Source organism: Capricornis sumatraensis, chromosome 8 (genome assembly GCF_032405125.1).
Source record: "Capricornis sumatraensis isolate serow.1 chromosome 8, serow.2, whole genome shotgun sequence".
NCBI lineage: Eukaryota > Metazoa > Chordata > Mammalia > Artiodactyla > Bovidae > Capricornis > Capricornis sumatraensis.
Genome location: NC_091076.1, coordinates 21,003,458 through 21,022,374, shown reverse-complemented (window position 1 = coordinate 21,022,374; position 18,917 = coordinate 21,003,458). Strand labels below are relative to the sequence as shown.

The 18,917-nt window shown below is 52.8% G+C and overlaps 1 protein-coding gene across 1 annotated transcript in view; it reads right to left on the bottom strand.

The window, feature by feature from the left end:
* Positions 1 to 9,669: 9,669 nt before the first annotated feature.
* The window catches only part of KIRREL3 (kirre like nephrin family adhesion molecule 3), a 308,280-nt gene continuing 299,032 nt past the window's right edge, over positions 9,670 to 18,917 (bottom strand). The window contains exons 15-18 of the mRNA XM_068977330.1: positions 16,372 to 16,479; positions 14,833 to 14,942; positions 10,813 to 10,899; positions 9,670 to 10,113 (exon numbers count right to left, since the gene is read on the bottom strand). Coding sequence (XP_068833431.1) covers positions 9,670 to 10,113; positions 10,813 to 10,899; positions 14,833 to 14,942; positions 16,372 to 16,479 — 749 coding nt within the window. The remainder of the gene's footprint in view (positions 10,114 to 10,812; positions 10,900 to 14,832; positions 14,943 to 16,371; positions 16,480 to 18,917) is intronic.

The following is an 18,917-nucleotide window of genomic DNA, read 5'->3' as shown; positions in this document are numbered from 1 at the left end:
TTTCCTAAAACAGAAGCAGCTGTGATACTCTTTGTCCTTTCGGATTGAAGAAGACGTGGATGGGGAGCGGGCCACAGCGGTGGGCCCCCTCGCCCAGTAGTGGGCAGGCGGGCCAGGGTTATTTGGAAAGTCATTGTTTACTGAATACGATGCTTGGGTGGTGCCAAGTCATGCATTGTCATCCTGGCATAGCATGCAAGCGACTGGTGCCCAGACGGCCCTGTCTGCTGGACACCTAGCCTGGCCCTGCATCCTGGTTTACTCTCCAGAGGCAGGAGGGACAGCACCCTCATTCCCCTCCCTCCCACTCCCTCACCAGCCTTGTTTCCAGAATCACATGTTGGAAGGTGTGTGTTTGAGGACAAGGGTGGAGACAGACAAAGAAAGCCAAGTTTCCTTCTCAGATTAAGTGGGAATCATAAAATAGAGTTTACAGAAAGTCCTGCCAGGGGCCCAGGCAGCCAGAATTGGGATGGGCAGGGCACGGGTGGTGTCTGAGGGCTTGGCAAGGCCTGTGAGCAGTCGATGGGCCAGGCGATGGAATGATGGAATGCTTTTGCCCTCCACCCCCTCTACCCCTGGCCCAGGTTTTTATAATCGTGATAGCCCTGCTGTCTGCCGGTCTCTGCCCGGCTTTCTTTCCCATCTTCCCAGACCCTGCTAAGCTGCCAAGTGGGCTTCCTGCCACTCTCCCAGCTGTGCCTTTACATCTGGAGCCAGGAGGGAGAGCCGGACCTCCCCCAGAAGGAAGGGACTCACAGCTGTGTTCCTGGCTTTCTCGGAAAGAGTTGCAGCCTTGAGGTTTTGAGATGGCAAGGCTGGGACAGGACAGATAAGGAGGGGCAGAGATTTCGGAGCAGAGGACCATGGCAGGGGATGGACTTGCTCTCTCAGAAACCTGGCAGAACCCCTCTGCTAGCCTCTGTCCCCCCAGGGGTGAGAGCAAATAGGGCCACAGCCCCCCTCCTTTCCCCTCCACATGGGCCAGCTTCGTCTCCAGGCTTTGTCCTGGGGAGTCTTGCTGACCCCACCGGGCTTGAATGTGTGCAGGAACCTCAGCTCCGCTTATTCCTGGTGCCTCTTCAGCTGTTGCTTGTGAGAGTTTGCATGGGAGTGTCCAGTTCCCCGTGCAGGCCATTGAAAGTGGCTGTCAGCACGTATGATCCAGCTGTCCTGGATTGGGGCCACTGCCTGTTACTGGATGTGCCTAAACTCGAGCCAGAAACCAAACTCATACCCACTCCCCCCCACAAACTCCACACACACACACACACACACACACACACACACACACACACACACGCGCGCGCGCATGTAGACACAGGAGCAATTTACATTTTTGCATGAAGTGTGTGATGCCTACACACAGACAGTCCTCAATGATTACATCCACACAGGAGTGTGTATGGGAAGGGGGTGTGTATACCCCCAAAACTGGCCATTGCGCCCTGGGTGGAGGTGTGGGCTGAGCGTTCTCCGGGGTACCCCAGTCCCAGGTGGACAGAGGCAGCACCAGGGGCCCCAGAGCAGGCAGTGGAGCTTTGATGAGGAGTTGATGGATAGTTCTGAGAAAGGGGCTGCCATCCTTCAGTTAGCCTGACCAATGTGGATGAACTGCCCGCCAGCCCACCTGCCTGGTCCTGATTAAACCGGCCCGGAAAAGGGGGCAGGAGAGACGCAGGGCACGGCAGAGGGGAAGCACTTGACTGCCGGCCCACAAATGTGGGTCCTCCACCGGGCTTGCCACTTAATTCTGTACGACCTTGGGCTGATCATTTCTCCCCGTCTGTGCTCCAATTCCTACATTCCTTGAAACAGGAGGGAGGGTCCAGCCAATGAGGACCACCTGTGCTGAATCATCTGGGTGTGATTTAAGAATGCAGATTCTCGGGTTTTACCCAGGCCTCTGGGGATGGAGCCCAGGAATCTGGAATTTTAACAAGCACCCGCAACCACTGCCCCGGTAGTCTAGACTACAGGATAACCTCAAGGGCCTCTTCCAACTGAACGGTCTGCGTGCAAAACCCAGGCCAATCCCCGGTGCCCTTGAGCCGAGTTAATTACGCGCACGCGCGGTTTTGTCCTGCGGGCGGGGGCGGAGGCCGGTGCGGCGCACGCGTCGTCGGGCCCGCGATCGCAGGGCAGGGGCCGTCTGGGCAGAGCAGCGCCCTACCGCGGTGTGCCCGGGGGCCTCCCGGGGTGCTGAGAGGCCGGCGCCTCCCTGGCAACCGGCTCCGGGCCTGGCAGCGGCCGCTGAGCCCGCGCCCGTCTGTCTGCCTGGTTTGCAGGCGAACCACTGTTTTTTCCAGGGGGCTTGTCTGAACTCCCGCCGGGGCTGGCTCATGTGACCTACGTTGATGTCACCGCCCGGGCGGGGGTGACACAGACTCGGGCTGCGGGCCATCGGAGGAGATCCGCCCGGTGCGGTGTAGACCATGCGCCCCATCTCTCCGCCACAGAGGCCTGGAGAAGAGGCGGAACAACCAGCTCCACCTCCTAGCTGGGCAAGACAGAGCATGGGTCTTTAGTCCGTCATCACGTCGAAATGATGTTCTGCATTCACATCAAGTGAAAGTGCTGAACACTTCGGGTTTTTATTGACACTTTCCAAGGATATGAATACATCCAATTGCCTTCGCCCAGAGACTGGCCAGCAGCCTGCGAAAAGTTTGAACTCGGAAGCGGTTTTGTCTGTGAGGCAGATAGGTGTAAGCCCACACACAAAACCGTGGTCTGTCACGTGACCTTTAAAATAGTGATTACGCATGCCTGTCCCACAGGAGGTTTTAAGGATCTAGTGGGAATATGTCTGGAAAAATATCAGGTCGACTGTAAAGTATGATATCAATGTTAGATTGGAAAGCTACTTTTTGCATGATGGAGAATACCTGAAAGCATATGAAACAGGTGAGGTCCATCTGGAAGGTCAAACGTATGCCCAGGTAGGGCTAGTTACAGAAAAGTGTTTGTCTTCAAGTCACCAACAAGCTCAGCAGAGGAAGGTAAGAGGCTGATAAGAGGACTCAAATGCAGGCTTCACAGAAAACAGCAAAGAACTGTGAGTTCAAACTGCTCTCTGGCAATGGTTTTCAAATTGAAGTCAGACACTCGCAGGTGCTTTCGGAGAAAGGTGTTTCTTGGGTGGCATTATCTGTTTCTATGGACATGAGTTTGAGCAAACTCCAGGAGATAGTGAAGGACAGGGAAGCCTGGTATTGCTGCAGTCCATGAGGTTGGAAAGAGTTGGCCAGGTCTGAGGGTTAAACAACAGCGTTTCCATGGCAGGCAGCCTACCAGGGCAGGTTGCTAAACAAAGGTAGAGAAGTACATCTTAATAGTTGGTAAGCTCTCTCCAAGCCATCTGACTGTTTTGATGTTCTAATTATAGCTTCAGAATATTATCTGTTAGTTTTGAGCATTTCCTTGGTTTTGTACCAGATGTGATTCCAGGAAGTCTTTCCAACTTAAGAGTTTGAGGAGGGATCTATATGTGTGTATATCAGTGGTTAATAGACTGTTTTCCTGACCAGATCTTTCTTAGTGACTTGACCTCTCTTGTTAAGAGTTTATGGGGATTCTGCACTTGAGAATTGAGGCAGGGAGATGAAACTTGGGTCTTATTAGATGACAGATTTGGGGGGCCCTAATGTATTGGAGGCTCCCCCTCTTCAAGTAAAGGGAATGCAGGCAGCTGAGAGCAAGCTGGGGAGACTGCAGTCCTGTAAAGGAGGGTTAGCACAGAGGATTTGGCAAAAGGCTTTAGGAAAAACAACTCTGGGAGCCAGATTTAAAGTACTGGGAAGACCAATTTAAAGTACTGCACCCCTCAGCAGAGACTCTGTTTCCTCTCAAGAATCTTGCAAGACTGGCAGGATAGAACTGGTGGAGGGAATGATAGGAATCACCCCAGGGAGCTGAAGTTGGAATTACTTAACTAAGCTGTTCCAGAACTATTATTCTGAGGTTTCCTAAAACATCATTTATGTACATCACCAACTTTAATGCTTAAGGAGTGTCTTCACTTGCCTGAAAATGTGTTTCTCTCCTAAAGAAAAATATCAACAAGAGGACAAGTTACAGTCTGGTAGGGAGATTCTTTCCAGTTCTGTGTTTTTTTTCTGTACATTTCTGTTCTTCTTGTAGCCCTGCATGGCAAGAGAACTAGAGGCAATTTTAACTAAAAGTCAGATAGGAAATTCTCATCTGAAAATTCTGCTGTAGAAGCCCTGAATCCTTATCTGTATCACTTTATCACTAATGCCTTCTCCATTCAGTATTTCTCCCAAGTGCCGAGCCCACTAGTGTCGTGAATTTGTCTTCTAATCCTTGGGCAGCAAGGCCCTGGCCCCTTAATTTCTTTACAAAGGTGATGAAGGTGGTATCTTGAACTTAGTTCCCTTGAACCCGTGTTTGCTTAATTGAGGATGACCTTCGCAGGGATAAATCCCTGTATTCAGCTTTTATCCTGAGTGGCACTCCTCCTCTTGTATAAGGAGGAGTAGATTTCAGGTAAGGTCTAGTTAATAAGACCCCAGTTCTCCCTAAGAAGACCTGTTTCTTGAGACTTCACATACCTTGTCTTTGAACCTTAGTACTTTCGATTCACTCCAAAGAAAACAGCTATAGAGAAGCATTATGTGACTGTTCTCATAGCTTTCCAAGGTTATTTCCAAGGGCCATAGTTTGAGAAGGAACGGAAGGAAGTTCCTTTGTGTGGCTGGGGCTCCCTGGTCGCTGCGCACAAGGGAGACATTTGGCCCAGGGATTGAGGCTGTCCCAGCCCTGTGGGTGGGCTGAGCCGGCTGGCCCAGGGAGGAGCTCTGGGAACATGGAATGGCAGGCAGATACAGGCCCCAGGGATGTAGACCAGAACTCAAGGATGGATCTTGTAAATGCCATGTGTTCACAAAAGGCCTTGTAAAGATGACGGCTGTGGTAGGTGTGAAACCACAGGACCTGTGGTCCAAAAGCTTTCAGTACATGTCCAAGATTTCACCAACAGAGAGGAGGAAGAGACGGAGCCAGGAAGAACAGCAGTTAGAGAGGGAAAGAGTGGACGGGCCTCTTCCTGCAACACAAATGTGTTCATCCAGGAAAATAAATCCTTATGTTTAGAAAGATGAGTAGCTTGGGATTGTCTCATTTTTCCCAACTGATGACCTAGTTAGGAAAATGGAAACACAGGGGGTTGGGGAAAAGATGAGCCTTACTGAATTTGAGAAGTAATGTCAGAGCAAGGGAGTGTTTGATCAGGGACTCTCAGAGATTTGTAGTTTTGATGCTGAAGCTGCAAATGGCTGGCCTGTGGTTACAGCTCCTAAAAACAGCTTCCGTAAGAGGCTTCTTTAAAGGGGAAGTAGACATCAAGATTTAGTTGAAATGTCCTCGGTTTATATCTAAATGTTCATGTTTTTGAAATAAACATCTATATGCCAATTAGGATCATTTTTATTTAAATATTTATGCTTTTATTTCAACAAAGAGTTGATTTTATAGGGAAACTTCTAGAAGAAACTAATTACAGGACTCCCCCCTCGTCCTTTTTTCTGGTGGCATCACACGCCATGTGCTGTACCTGGGAAGGGCTGGCGGGACTCCTGGAGTGTGTACCTGGCGGTTTCAGTTCTGATCGTGTCATAATAAAGGCCATGTGCCCCGTGTATACCCCTCCCTCACCCCCATGTAGGAAGTGAAAAGGAATTTTTGTTGGCTCCTTTTCCCCTGAGAAATCTAAAGCCGCATTACATTTGCTGTTGTTTCCCGTGTTCCCCTCCACTCTGGAAGCTCCCAGGCAGCTGCAAGGCCTGTGCCTTTAGAGTAGTTGTTTTAGTCCTCTCCATCAGAGATGGATTTACTATGGTGCCCTGGCGCTTTGTATGAGACCACCTTCCATTCCATGAGAATTGAAGACATGGTGGAAATAACCCTGGGCTCTCCAGACTGATAACGAGCCTGAGAGTTAGAAACCGGGCCCTCAGCCAGTGACTCAGAGCCAATAACGAATTGTAAAGCTATCGGAAAGCTGGATCCTGGCCTTGGGAATGGGGCATGTCGGGGGGGGGGGGTTGATTTGATACACAGAAGCACTTTCCCAGGAAGTTGCTGTCTCTCCAGGTCATTCGGGGACTGGGGGTGGAGGATGCCAGTCCTGCTTTCCTACTGGAGCTGCAGCCTGCCCTTCCTCTGCCCACCCCCTAGTGGGTCCTTGCTTATGGCCTTCAGCACCGGCCGTTTTCTAGGATGAAAGTGGCCTTGGGCCTTTGCTGTGGATGGAAACATGTCACAGAGGAAAACATCTGTGTTTAATCTCATGCACGTCACTTGTTAGCTCTGTGACCTTGGACTGGTCTTTTGGTTTCTTAAGCCTCACTCCCTTGTCTGTTAAATGGTGATACTTTGTAGAAATGTAGGAATTAAATAAGATTACAAATGTGAAGCACTCATTTCAGTTGATGTGAGGTCACCTGCAGGGAAATTCAGGGCTTCCCACTGACTTCATTTTTTTTTTAACACTTCCCTTTACCAACTTTTTTGCCTTTCACTCCTGCATGAGAAGTAAATGGGGCCAGAGGGGTAAAAGGATGTGTACAGCTCAGTCCAGCATCCTTCTCAATGCCTTGGTGATAGAGCTTACTGATTTCACCTACCTGTGTTCTTCTCTTTCACCAGGGCCTTAAATGTGATCGCGTAACCTTTCAGTGATTCTCTGCTGTGTTTCTGCCTTGGAGAGGGTTCAGGGGGTGGCCCCATGTAGCCAAGTCTTCACTGTGCAGCCCCTTCTTATGTGATGTCCATAGCCCCACCCTAGGAGTGTCTGAGCCTCTGAGGGAAAAGAGGATTCTGTCTCCAGAAGATCATATTTCTTCCCAGGTTATTTTGTGCCATAACCTTGGGCTCCAAGAAAAGAATGGGTACCTCCATCCTTTTAGAAGAACTGTGTATTAGGGGTGGTGATGGTTGCACAGGGTATAAGGGGCAAGGTAGTCTGTGGTGAATATTAGGTCAATTTTCCACCCGCCTCCAAGGTGGGGAAGAGTAGAAGTGAAAGGACAGATCATCTTAGGTCATCCTCGTCCTGTTCTAGCACATCAAGGCATTCTGCATTTGATCTTAGACCCTTATTCTTTAATAGCAAACTGCCACTGCTAAGTCACTTCAGTCGTGTCCGACTCTGTGTGACCCTGTAGACGGCAGCCCACCAGGCTCCCCTGTCCCTGGGATTCTCCAGGCAAGAACACTGGAGTGGGTTGCCATTTCCTTCTCCAGTGGGTGAAAGTGAAAAGTGAAAGTGAAGTGGCTCAGTTGTGTCCGACCCTCAGCGACCCCATGGACTACAGCCTACCAGGCTCCTCCGTCCATGGGATTTTCCAGGCAGGAGTACTGGAGTGGGGTGCCCTTGCAAAGGCAAGACATATATGGGAAAGAAGACTTGTGGGGTCAGAGGGCTTCCCTGGTGGCTCAGTGGTAAAGAATCTTCCTGCCAATGCTGGAGACACAAGTTCGATCCCTGCTCCGGGAAGATCCCACATGAAGCCCATGTGCCACAAGTATTGAGCCTGTGGTCTCGAGCCCTGGAACCACAACTGCTGAGCCTGCACGCGGCAAGCCTGTGCAGCCTAGAGCCCATAGCCCACAGAGCCCTTGCAACAAAAGAACTCGCCGCAGTGAGAAACCCGTGCCAGGTAACAAAGAGTAGCCCCTGCGCGCCACAGCTAAAGAAAAGCCTGCACAGCAATGAAGACCCAGCATAGCCAAATAAATAAAATTTTAAAATGTTAGCAATTATTGGGGGAAAAAAAAATTAAGCTGGAGCCCACAGGAATCTGTGCTGGGCCAGAAATGGTACCCTGGTACCAGGAGCAAGCTGTGGGGCTGGGATGTCCACTTACATTCTTAATCAGTTTCTGCTCCCTCGGGCGTGGGGGCTATAAAGGAAGATATAAAGGAAATGGGAGGTTCTGAAGCAGTAGGAAATATGGTGGAAGCAGATAAATCCCCTGAGTGGAGATGCTAGGAAGGCTATGCATAGAGTCTGTGGATTGAGGCCATCCAAGGAAGCAATGGTGGAGAGAAGCAGCCTTTCGTGATGAAGGTTCCCATGATGGGCAAGGACTCCAGGGAAGGTTGGAGAAGAAGCTAAAACTGAGGAGGAAACTTCAGCCTTCAGGACAACATGGCTTCCGCAAAGCTCACATTCTAATTTGGCCCTGTTTATCCATGCCAGCCTGTCAGCCATCAGCACGCCAAGCTTTCCACCCAAACAAAGCCATTCTTAGAACATCATTTGAGTCTCACAGTGTTGGGGTGCTTGGTGGCACAGGCTCTTTGAAGAGGGCCTCCTCCCCTGAAACCCCAATGGAGGGAGCTGACCTTGCAGAATACTTCCAGAAGAAAGGCCCCGAAGGACCCCACGGATGCCCCTTTGCCCCGGAGCTGTATCTGGCATGCATCAGGTGGTTGGTGAGGCCCTGCTTTCGTGCGCCCTCTGGGTTGGGCACCTCCTAGAGGAGTGTGCCTCTAGGTCTTGTTGCCATTGCAACCGGAGCTCTCCACTGCTTGGGAAAGCCGAATGAAAGCGGCCAGGAACCCTGGGTTCCCAAAGCATCCTCTGTGTTCTTGGGGCCTCCCCTTGTCTCAGCAGGAACAAAAGAACAGAATGGATCTATTGGAGGCAGGGCCCCTAATGTTTATTCTCAGGTGGCAGGTAGGCATGAGGAGCTGATTCGCATCCTCTGGTGCCCCTGCAGTTGTACTGAAGACAGGACCACGGTTCTGTGTGTGCCTCTAGGCTCAGCTGAGAAGGCGAGTCTCATCACTTGAAAGGCCTGCTTGCTGTTCCCCTCAAACCCCATGCATCCCCAAACAGTCTCTCCAACCACTGTGTAAAGAACCCTCACCAGAGCAGCTCTCACACTCCTTATATTGACTCTGAATGTGCAGGGGTGGGGCAGGAGGAGTACACGAAGCAGGGGTAGGGGGAGGCTCTGGGTCACACAGCCTGGCAAGGGGTCCCCGCGTGTCACACTCCCCCTCCTTCCCTCTTTCTCCCCTCCGGCCACCCGCCCCCCGCCCCCCGCCCCCCAGTCTCTGATTAGACCAGTCCCACTGCAGAGCTGAGAGGCATCCAGTCCGAGGACAGAACTGCAAGAGTATGGACACAAAACACCGAACAAATTGGGGTGGCGGCCAAGGGCCAGGGCCGGTTCTGGCTTCCCAGCCTCGGAGGGTCTGGGCTGTGAGCGGCAGGGGGCGCTGGGTTAGCTCAGCGCCGGGGAGCGCTTGACCCCTGGCTCCCCAGGGCTGCGGTACTGAAGCACAGGAATGGGGGGAGGGCTGGCGGGCAGCAACGGGTACAGTTCACAAAAGCAGAGTTTTAGCTGCCTCTGGAGCGTGTGGGAGGAGCAGGTGGAGGAGGGCCTCCGGAAAAACGCCAGGACTGAGAGGCCGGCAAAGAGCACGCCTCCTCTCGGCTGCATCCTCTGCCCGCATCTTCACCTGAAGTTGGGTGCACTGCTGCCAGGCCCACGTTTGTGCTCCATTGGTCGGGGCTGCGGGGAGGGGGGTGGCCCTCGGGGCTGTCCTGGAGGCGGCTGCTTCCGGGGTCCTTTGTAAAGTCTCTGCAGAGCCAGACCGAGCTCCGACCCGTCCCCCACCCTCGGTCCGGGATGCTCAGACGTGCGTCTGCATCCGCCGCTGCAGGGGCCGGCTGGGGTCGGAGTTCTGCGAAGAGGACTGGGAGTGGTGGGAGGAGGAGGCCGAGGCCTTGCTCGCCTTGTCGAACTGCACGTAGCCGTCTTGCTTGCCGCTGCTGCTGACGCTGCTGTCGCACTGCGTGTCCAGGAACGAGCTGCTGTCGCTGAGCGAGCCCCGCTGGAACTCCCTCTCGCAGAGCTCGATGGACGAGCTCCCCATGCCCAGCACGAACCTCTGCCCGTAGTCGTAGAGGCGGCCCTGGCCGCTCAGCGTGCTGTAGATGTTGGTGAAGGACATGCCAGTGGGCACGCGCTGCTTGCCCGCGGGGCGCAGGTCTGGCTGGCAGCTGGACAGCGAGATGGTGGGGGTCGAGTGGTGCTCCTTGAAGGTGTTGACGCTGTAGTAGCCATTGGTGGGGTCCTGCAGGGGCCGGAGGGAGAGCCTTGTCACATCACCCGATGGACAGTGGGGAAGGGCCAGGGACAGATAGGAGGAAGGCAGGGGAGGTAGGCAGGGGGCCAGAGTAGGGGTGTGGATTATTAGCCTGGGCAGGATGCTGGCAGGTATTCAAGTAGGGTCTTGCCCCCTGTGTGCTTAACCGCTCAGTCATGTCCAACTCTTTGCCACCCTATGGACTGTAGCCCATCAGGCTCCTCTGTCCCTGGAATTCTCCAGGCAAGAATACTGGGGTGGCTTGCCATTTCCTTCTCCAGGTGATCGTCCCGACCCAGGGATCGAACTCCTGTCTCATATCTCCTGCATTGGCAGGCGGGTTCTTTACCACTAGCGCCACCTGGGAAAGCCAGTCTTGCCCGGCATGTTTTGTTATTTCAGGGCAGCTAGCTCAAGGTCATGTGGGAATTTTTCATTATTTTTTGTTTTAGTCCAGAACATGGAAACTCATTATAAATGTGATTGGCGAGGAAGTTAACTCTCTCATCTCCTTTTTGGGGGGGAGATGGTGATCCCAACTTTACGGAGAGGAGAGGTCCCCAAGGCGAGTTCTGGCCTTTCTCTTCTTATTTGCTGCTGTGGTTTGCCCGGATCTGGGGCTGGGGTCATCAGCGCTGAAGCCTAGAATCCAGGCCGTGCGGTGACTGTAAGCAGGGCTCTTCTTACCTTCAGGTTCTGAAACTCCTTCTCTTCTTCTTTGAGCACCTCCAGCTGCTTCAGCACTGAGTCTTGCTGGAATTCACCGCGGTCCATCTACAACCCCAAAACAGCTGCTCAGAGGGTAGGAAGTGGGCTGACTGTCCACTCATCCCAGAGGAAAGCTGGAGAAATGAACTCAAAAGATGCTCTGCCTCCCCCTCCCCCCAGAGGCAGGTGACAAGAGTCCAGAGGAGATTCCAGCTCTCACTGTTGTTCTTGGACCCTTGGACCCCTATCCCCACCCCCTCCTGAGAGCTGGAGACAAAGAGGTGGGTGTGGGCAAGGCTCCTCTCTAAGAAGCACTCCCTTCCTTCCCTCCCTTCCTCTGTTGGCTACAGTTATCACCTCCAGGGATTTCACTTTGATTCAGTTCACTTGTGAGCATTTACTGACTTCAGGCCAGGCATTGTGCTGAAGGCCAGGCAAACAAAGATCAAGAGACTTTATGAAACAGCTTTGCTCACCAGGAGGTGGACCTGTAGATAAATAACTGCAGAACCTCTGGGCAGCGGGCAAGACCTTGAGAAGGAATCAATGGAAGCTACCTGTGAGGAGGTGGCAGCTAGGGCCTCACCTGTTATTCACTGCAAGGACTTAGATTATTATTTAAAGTTATCTTCCTGAATGGAGGCCAGAGAGCCAGGGGGCAGGGATCTATTTCTGTTTCTCTTTGGGTCTCCAGCATGCCTGGTACAGTACCTGTGGTCATTGACCAAAATCCTTTTGGAATGGACTCATATTTAATTTGTGTTGTAGTAATTGACTTCCTGGTGCCCAGCGTGGTGCCTGCCATACAGCAGGGCTGTCAGAAACGTTATATTTATGTCAGATGAATGAATGAAGGGACATGCCTCAAAATTACTAAAAATTAAAAAATAATGCACTTGAGGTGAAAAATAAAGCATACTTGGCACACAGTGGGTGTGTTAATTAGTCTGAATAGTCACAGTGGTGCCTGTCCCACGGTACAAAATGTTCTTCCCATGTGTCACTTCTGCACCTGGCACAATCTGGTCCAGCTTCCCACCCACTCTCGGAACTGGGATGTGTCTTTTTCTTTGTGACTGGTTTTCCTGATCTATTTCTGGAGCACCGGAGAATTAATCAAGGCAGTTCCGTCCTGCCCTGTTAAGTACCCACTAGTGCTGCTTTTTTCATTTTCTAGTAAATGCTGTGGCTATCTGGATCAAGTTCTTCTTTCCCACCAGATTCAACTGCTAAGCCTGCCTTTCCTCCATACTGGGGCTGTATCGGGGTGGGGGAAAGGTCTCCCCACGGGGAGCCCTCAGTGGGTTTCTCTGCTGGGGTTATGCCCTACTCGTAACTGACTGCTGAGTGGCCCCCACTCTTTAGGGTCTGGACTGGAGAGTGGTGTCAAGACAGTCAGGGGAGTTCAGAACAGCCTACTGGGAGGGAATGCAAGGTCCCTGGCGGGTGAAGGACAGGCATGAGGCCCTCCACACCAGACTTGATAAAGCTCATCAATAGAGATGTCCATTCCTGCCCAGGTCTGGGCTGTGGTCCCCTCCCTTGTAAGAGTGACTGTTCTGTGTGTCAGATATTGTGTTCGCTTGGGTGAAGTAGACATTAGCAGACCTTTGAGAAACTCTGGGATACTTGGTGATGCTCACAGGTAATTAGAGAAATGTACTATGGAAGAGAAACACGTGGGACTTCCCTGGTGGTCCGGCAGTTAAGAATCCACCCTTCAATGTAGGGGATGTGGGTTCAATCCCTGGCTGGGGAACTAAGATCCCACACACCGCAGGATCAGATTTGCATTTTAGAAGGACTCTGGTGAGTAAAATGGTAAACGACGAGAACGTGGGACCGCTTAGGAGGATGCTGTCTGTCATGGACCAGGGGAGGCCTGCGCTAAGGAGTAAGAGTGAAGAAGTGGCAGAGGCACCTCTTTGAAAAGATGGTGAAGTGGGAATTGACAGGACCAGAAAATCAACTGGATAGAAAAAGAGCAGCAGAGAAGACATCAATTTAATTCACTGAATGGCGGCAAGCATCTTCCAGGGACCGTGGAAGGTGCCAGGGACACAGGGCTGACTTAAGGCAGCTTGCTCACCCTCTCTAGTGGAGGCAGATAGGGAAACAGGTGACTTCACATCGATGTAAATAGCTCCCCTTCCTTGGCGCCCTCACTGTGTTCCACTGGCTCCACACTCTTCAGGGGTTTACCCACTGAGCCCTCACCCTCCCATGTATAGCATGACCTTCATCCCATTTCCTAGATAAGAAGACTGGGGCACAGAGGGGCCCAGGCTGTTAACCCACTTGCTTGCTGCTGCTCCTCTGACATATTATAACCGTGACATAATATGCAACAGAGCGTTCTAGTCGAGTTTTCCAGGGTCTGTCTGCACAGAGGGATGAGTCATGGTCTATCAGTTGGAATCAGGAGGAGGAGAAGGAGTGGCCTTGGGGTTGCCAGAGAAGTTATGAGTATATAACAGTCCAGCTCCTGAAGAGGAACCTATGCTTACTGCAGACTTTCCTTGGGGGTGGGGGAGAAGGTGTGCACTGAGTGTTGATAATACCTGTGTGTGTATAGGATTATATGCTATGTCACATCATATTATGACAATTTATGTACAATTTATGTACATCACTTTGCCGACAGAGGTCCTAATAGTCAGTCAAGCAGTCAAGCTATGCTTTTTCCAGAAGTCATGTACGGATGTGAGAGTTGGACCATAAAGAAGGCTGAGCCCCCAAAGAATTGGTGCTTTCGAATTGTGGTGCTGGAGAGGACTCTTGAGAATCCCTTGGACTGCAAGGCTATCAAACCAGTCAATCCTAAAGGAAATCAACCTTGAATATTCACTGGAAGGACTGATGCTGAAGCTGAAGCTCCAATACTTTGGCCACCTGATACAGAGAACTGACTCATTTGAAAAGACCCTGATGCTGGGAAAGATTGAAGGCAGGAGGAGAAGGGGCGGTAGAGGATGAGATGGTTAGATGGCATCACTGATTCAATGAACATGAATCTGAGCAAACTCTGGGAGACAGGGGAGCCTGGTGTGCTGCAGTCCATGGGGTCACAAAGAGTTGGACACGACTTAGCGACTGAACAACAGCAACAATGCATATGTTCTCTCCCTCCTGGACAGCCGGGTTCTTGGAAAGCTGGGAATGCACGTTAGCTGTCTTTGAGTCTCTGAGAATTCCAAACACAATATAGTAGACACACTATACACCTTTGTTGACTGAGCATGCAAGCATACTTAGTTTTATTGCACTTCGCAAATATTTCTTTCTTTCTCTCTCTTTTTTTTTTTTAAATAAATCCAAGGTTTGTGTCAACCCTGTGTTGGGCAAGTCTATTGGCATCATTTTCCCAAACGTGTTTGCTGCTCTCTTCATGTCTCTGTGTCATGTTTTGATAATTCTCATGACAGTTCAAACCTTTTTTTTTTTTTGGCTGGGCTGTGCAGCATGTGGGATCTCAGTTCATCAACCAGGGATTGAACCCGCTCCCCTTTCAATGGGAACCAGGAGTCTTAACCACTGGACCACCAGGGAAATCCCCAAACCTTGTCGTTAGTATAATCTTTGTTATGGGGATCTGTGATGAGTCGATCTTTGATGTTCTTACTCACTGAAGGCTCAGATGATGGTTAGCATTTTTTAGTAATAAAGTACTTTTAAATTAAGGTATGTACACTTTAAAAGACATAATGCTATTGTGCGGTTAACTAACGTATAGTGTAAATGTAACTTTGGTATGTACTGGGAAACCAAAAAAAAATGCATGCGGCTCGCTTTATCGTGGTGGTCTGGAACCCAACCCACGGTGCCTCCTAGGTCTGCCTGTGTGTGCTTGGCCTAGTAACCGAGGTGGGGGGCCTGGGGGAGGCGGAGAAGCACATCTTGGCTGATGCTTTGTTCTCAGGAGCATCTAGGAAGCCTCTGGTTCTGGGGCCTTCAGGGCACAGAGGTCTGGGTGGGGTGGGGATACGATGACATTCTCACCATCAGCTGCTTGATGGTGGGGTGTTCCTCAGCCTCCCGGCCCGAGGTGGGCTCCTTATGGACAATCTCCACCCGGATGTCATTCTTGGCGGACACAACACCTTTGAGATCTGGACATAAAATAAGAAAGCGTAGGCGACAGACAATGGTTATCTCAGTCTTCAGGGCCTGAGTGGTCAAGCTCCCCGCTCCCCTTGGGGTTGCTCTCCAGCCCCTGAACTCAGCAGTTTCATGCATTCCCCCCTCTGCCCCCCCACCCCCGCCCCAGTAATAGAACACCTGTCTGGACGTGCTGTGGGCTGCTGTGGGGGCCTCCGAGTGCTTTCTCTAAGGGCTCCCGGTTGCACATTTCTCAGCCTTTCACTGCTGCTCCTGTGACCACTGGTCATCCTACTAAACTCTCACCTCCTTCTAGAAGTCTTCTCTGACCTGCCCTACCCGGCTCTGGTCTCTCTGTTCGTAGAATCACACCTCCGATTGCTGGAAAGGACCTGGGGATCCCCCGCCCCTGTGTTGGTGTGGTCTAGCTTTCGTGATGGAAAGCTTACCCGCTTCTAGTGGAGGAAGCCCACTGATACCTGGAGAGCTCTGCTAGCAAACTGCTGCTAAAATACACTTCCCTATGAAGTCCACTGAGTGGGCAGGAAGGGAGGGCCTGACACTGCATCCTTGGGAGCCCTCAAGAGAGCAAGGCTGCTCAGCATGGAGGGGAGGACACAGGCAGCCTTTTTCCAACACGTGAAGGCTGCCAAGTGGAGGAGGGAGTGGAGGAGGGAGCAGGCTTCCTCCGTTGACTCACTTGGTGCCTTGTGCTCATAGAATGTTAGTGCTGGGCGGGACCCTGAAAGTCACTTCAGCTAACCCCTTGCTGTCACACAGGAGGAAACGGAGGCCCAGAGTAGCTGTGGCTTGCCCGGAGGTCACGGGGTAGAAGAGGTAGGGCTGCAAGACTGTGTCTCTATTGTTCCCACGGCTCCACCATCCCTTCTACCCTTCCACGTGTCTGTCTAGCACACACAATTTCAGAGCTACACTCAGGATGGAGAGTCCAGGCACACACGATTCAAGAGGGCATCACGCCCGCGTTTTATGGCTAATGACTAAAGGCCTTTTAAGAATCCACACGAAGCAATTCCCTGAATGCTTTTGTTGTTTATTTTCGTGTGTGGGTGACCTGCTTTTCTGGTTGGACTAGCAGATCTCGGAGCACAAGGATTCCCCCCTCCCTCCCCCGCCCGAGGGATTTCAGTACAGTTCTCAAAGCACAGGGAGTGTGGTGTGTGTTCAGTCCAAGGTGCCAGCTGACGGCCCTGCGGGAGGACGTCCACTTCTGTCCAGCTCAGCATTAGTCGAGTGCCCACTGTGTCCCGGATGCGGGGCAAAGAACCGCACATGGAAACATACACGTGAGACCCAGCCCTGGCCCTGAAGCTCGCAGCACTGGTGGGGCCCCTGTTGCTCCCGCTTACTTGCTCTACGGCCTAAGCCTGGCCTTTTTCTCTGTCCCCCTCCCCGAGCTCCCGGGTCTCCCTCCCGTACTTCTCTGGGAGCGGGCGCAGCAGAAGGCCACGATGGTTGCCAGAAGGACGAGGAAGGCCACACCAGCTCCGACGGCCACCCCAATGATAACGGCCATCGGCACAGCCTCTGTGGGAGAGAAGCAGGCGGGCTGACGGGGAAGCCGGGACAGTCCGCTCTCCCCCAGGGGACCCCACCCAGCTCCTTGGGCTCAGCCCCTGCCCAGCTCTGGGCACCGGCAAGCTTGGGAAAGGCCGCGGGGGCCTGGGCAGGCTCCGGCAGAGGCCACGGGGGTCAGCTCGGGCGGGGACAGGGGTCACGTGGAGGGGGCAGGGGGACTGAGAAAGATGGGGAGCGGTGAGGAGGGGGAGACGAAGCAAGCAGACACGGGAGGGGAGGGGAGCTTGGAGATGAGAGGCAAGGCTGGGTGCAGCTGAGCGCTCCGCGGGGGGAAGCTGGGAGAGCCTAAGGCCCTGGCTTTTCTTTGGCAGATGACTGGTCACTGCTGCTGCTTTTGTTCCCGCTGCTTTTCCTTCTCTTCCCTTTCCCGGGGCTGGGGGTGGACACGGACAACCAGCTTTCAGAGACTTTTCAGGTCTGAGGCAGTTTGAGGGCCTGGGCATCGCAGGTGGAAGGTGCCAGAGGCAAGTCTTAGAGGCCGGAGGGCAGGATCACAGCTCCCCGCCCACCTCTTTTGTGCAGCATACAGGGATCTTAGTCCCCCAACCAGGGACTGAAACTATGCCCCCTGCAGAGTCCTGACCACTGGGCTACCAGGGATTTCCCGCCCCCCACCTCTTTAAGGAGAGAGGCCCAGTCCTGCTCCTGCCTCTCCTGGGCCAGTCTCCCGGGCAGGAATCCTGACACTCCACCCTGCCAGAGAGGCGCCCGGAATGCCAGCCAGGCAGGGCTTCACTTCCTGCCGAGTTCCTGCAGTCTGTCTCATGCCCTCCTCTAGTAGAGACGGGTGGGGAAGGGGGAGAGTGATGTTAGGGTGGTGGGGTCGCTTTTCTAGACGGTCCAGACCTCTATGTGGTGGCAGAGGGGGTCTGAGCATAAGATGTGGGGCCCTGAAGTGTCCATGGGGGGATAACTAAGGAATACAGGGAGAAGGACAGCTTAGGGCTCACAGAGTCCAAGCCTCCCGTTTACAGATGGACACCCGGAGGCCCAGAGAAGTCAAGTGACTTGGTTAAGGACACGCAGATGCAGGAGAACCAGCGCAAACCCAGGGCTCCTCTTAACCGCCCTCCTCGTTCTGCCCAGCTCCGCACACTGCGTCACACGGCATCTTCCACTCCCACAGCCTTTGTTACGGCCCAGACCAACCAACTTAACCTCTCCTTTCTCATCTGTGAACCGGGACCGTAGCCGCGCCTGCCTCCAGGGTGGGGGAGGGTTGGGGCTTTTGTTGTTATTGTTTAGTGGCAACCCTATGGATTGTAGCCCCCCAGGCTCCTTTGTCCATGGGATTCTCCAGGCAAGAAGACTGGAGTGGGTTGCCATTTCCTCCTCCAGGGGATCTGCCCGACCCAGGGATGGAACCCACATCTCCTGAGTTGCAGAGGGGTTCTTCAGTGAGCCACCAGGGGAAGCCCTTGGGATTCATACAGATGAGTGCAGGCAGGTAAAGGCTGGCACAGGCTGGTACCCGAAACTATCCAAGCCTTTGCCCCCATGTCTGTGTGGGAAGGAGGACCATAGCAGATGCAACGAGGGCAAAGTCCCTTTTAGAGGACTTTCGAGGTCCCCTCCCACTGCCTGTTCTCAGGGTAAATGACTGGGACTCCAGGTGTCTGTTTTCAGCTGGGGTTGGCCTCTCGTCTCTCACCGTTGTTTTCTTTCAAGGGAAGAAAAGGGGAGGGACCTGGCAGACCGCAGCCCCTGGAGAGGCTGGCGGGAGAGGGAGGGGTCCCTCTTCCAGAAGGAGCGGGTTCCCCAGTGGTGGGCAGTGTCGGCTGTCACTCTGGGATTTCCCTTCTAGCCCAGGACTTGCACGCTGGTCCATTCATCACCTGCCTAGTGGTGGCTGAGACCCCTGCAAGGGCACCAGGAGAGGCAACAAATGGGAGGTGTTGGCCTGGTCTCAAGAGTCAGGAGAGAGACAACAGAGTTGACCTCAGCCAGCCCCATGAGCTGGTTCTGACAGTGAGATGGTTCTGTCTCAGGTTTCAACTCCTCACAGGAAGGAAAATTGCTTTGGAAGTTTCTTGGTGCAATGCTTTTGAATTTGATGAATTTGGATCGGACTTAAGTTTCTCCTAGACTCCTAGGAAGTCTAGGAGTCCTTGGAAAACTCCAGTCTTGTTTCAGCTGAGCCCAGAGCAAAGGATGAAGGTGGAAGGTTCCTTAACCTGCCTGGGCCTCAATGACCGTGAAACCCAAGAATCAGGAAAGTGGTATCTAGGGTGGTCTCTGCCTCTGGCGTCCTTGAGACCACGTTTCCTTAAGTCATTAACAGCTGGGTGGGGTGTGGGTGTGTGACTGTCTTATCTGGAGAACTGTCTTAATTGAGGGGACGGGGCAGAGGGAGAGGGTCCTGTGTGGTGGGGTACTCAAGGGTGGCA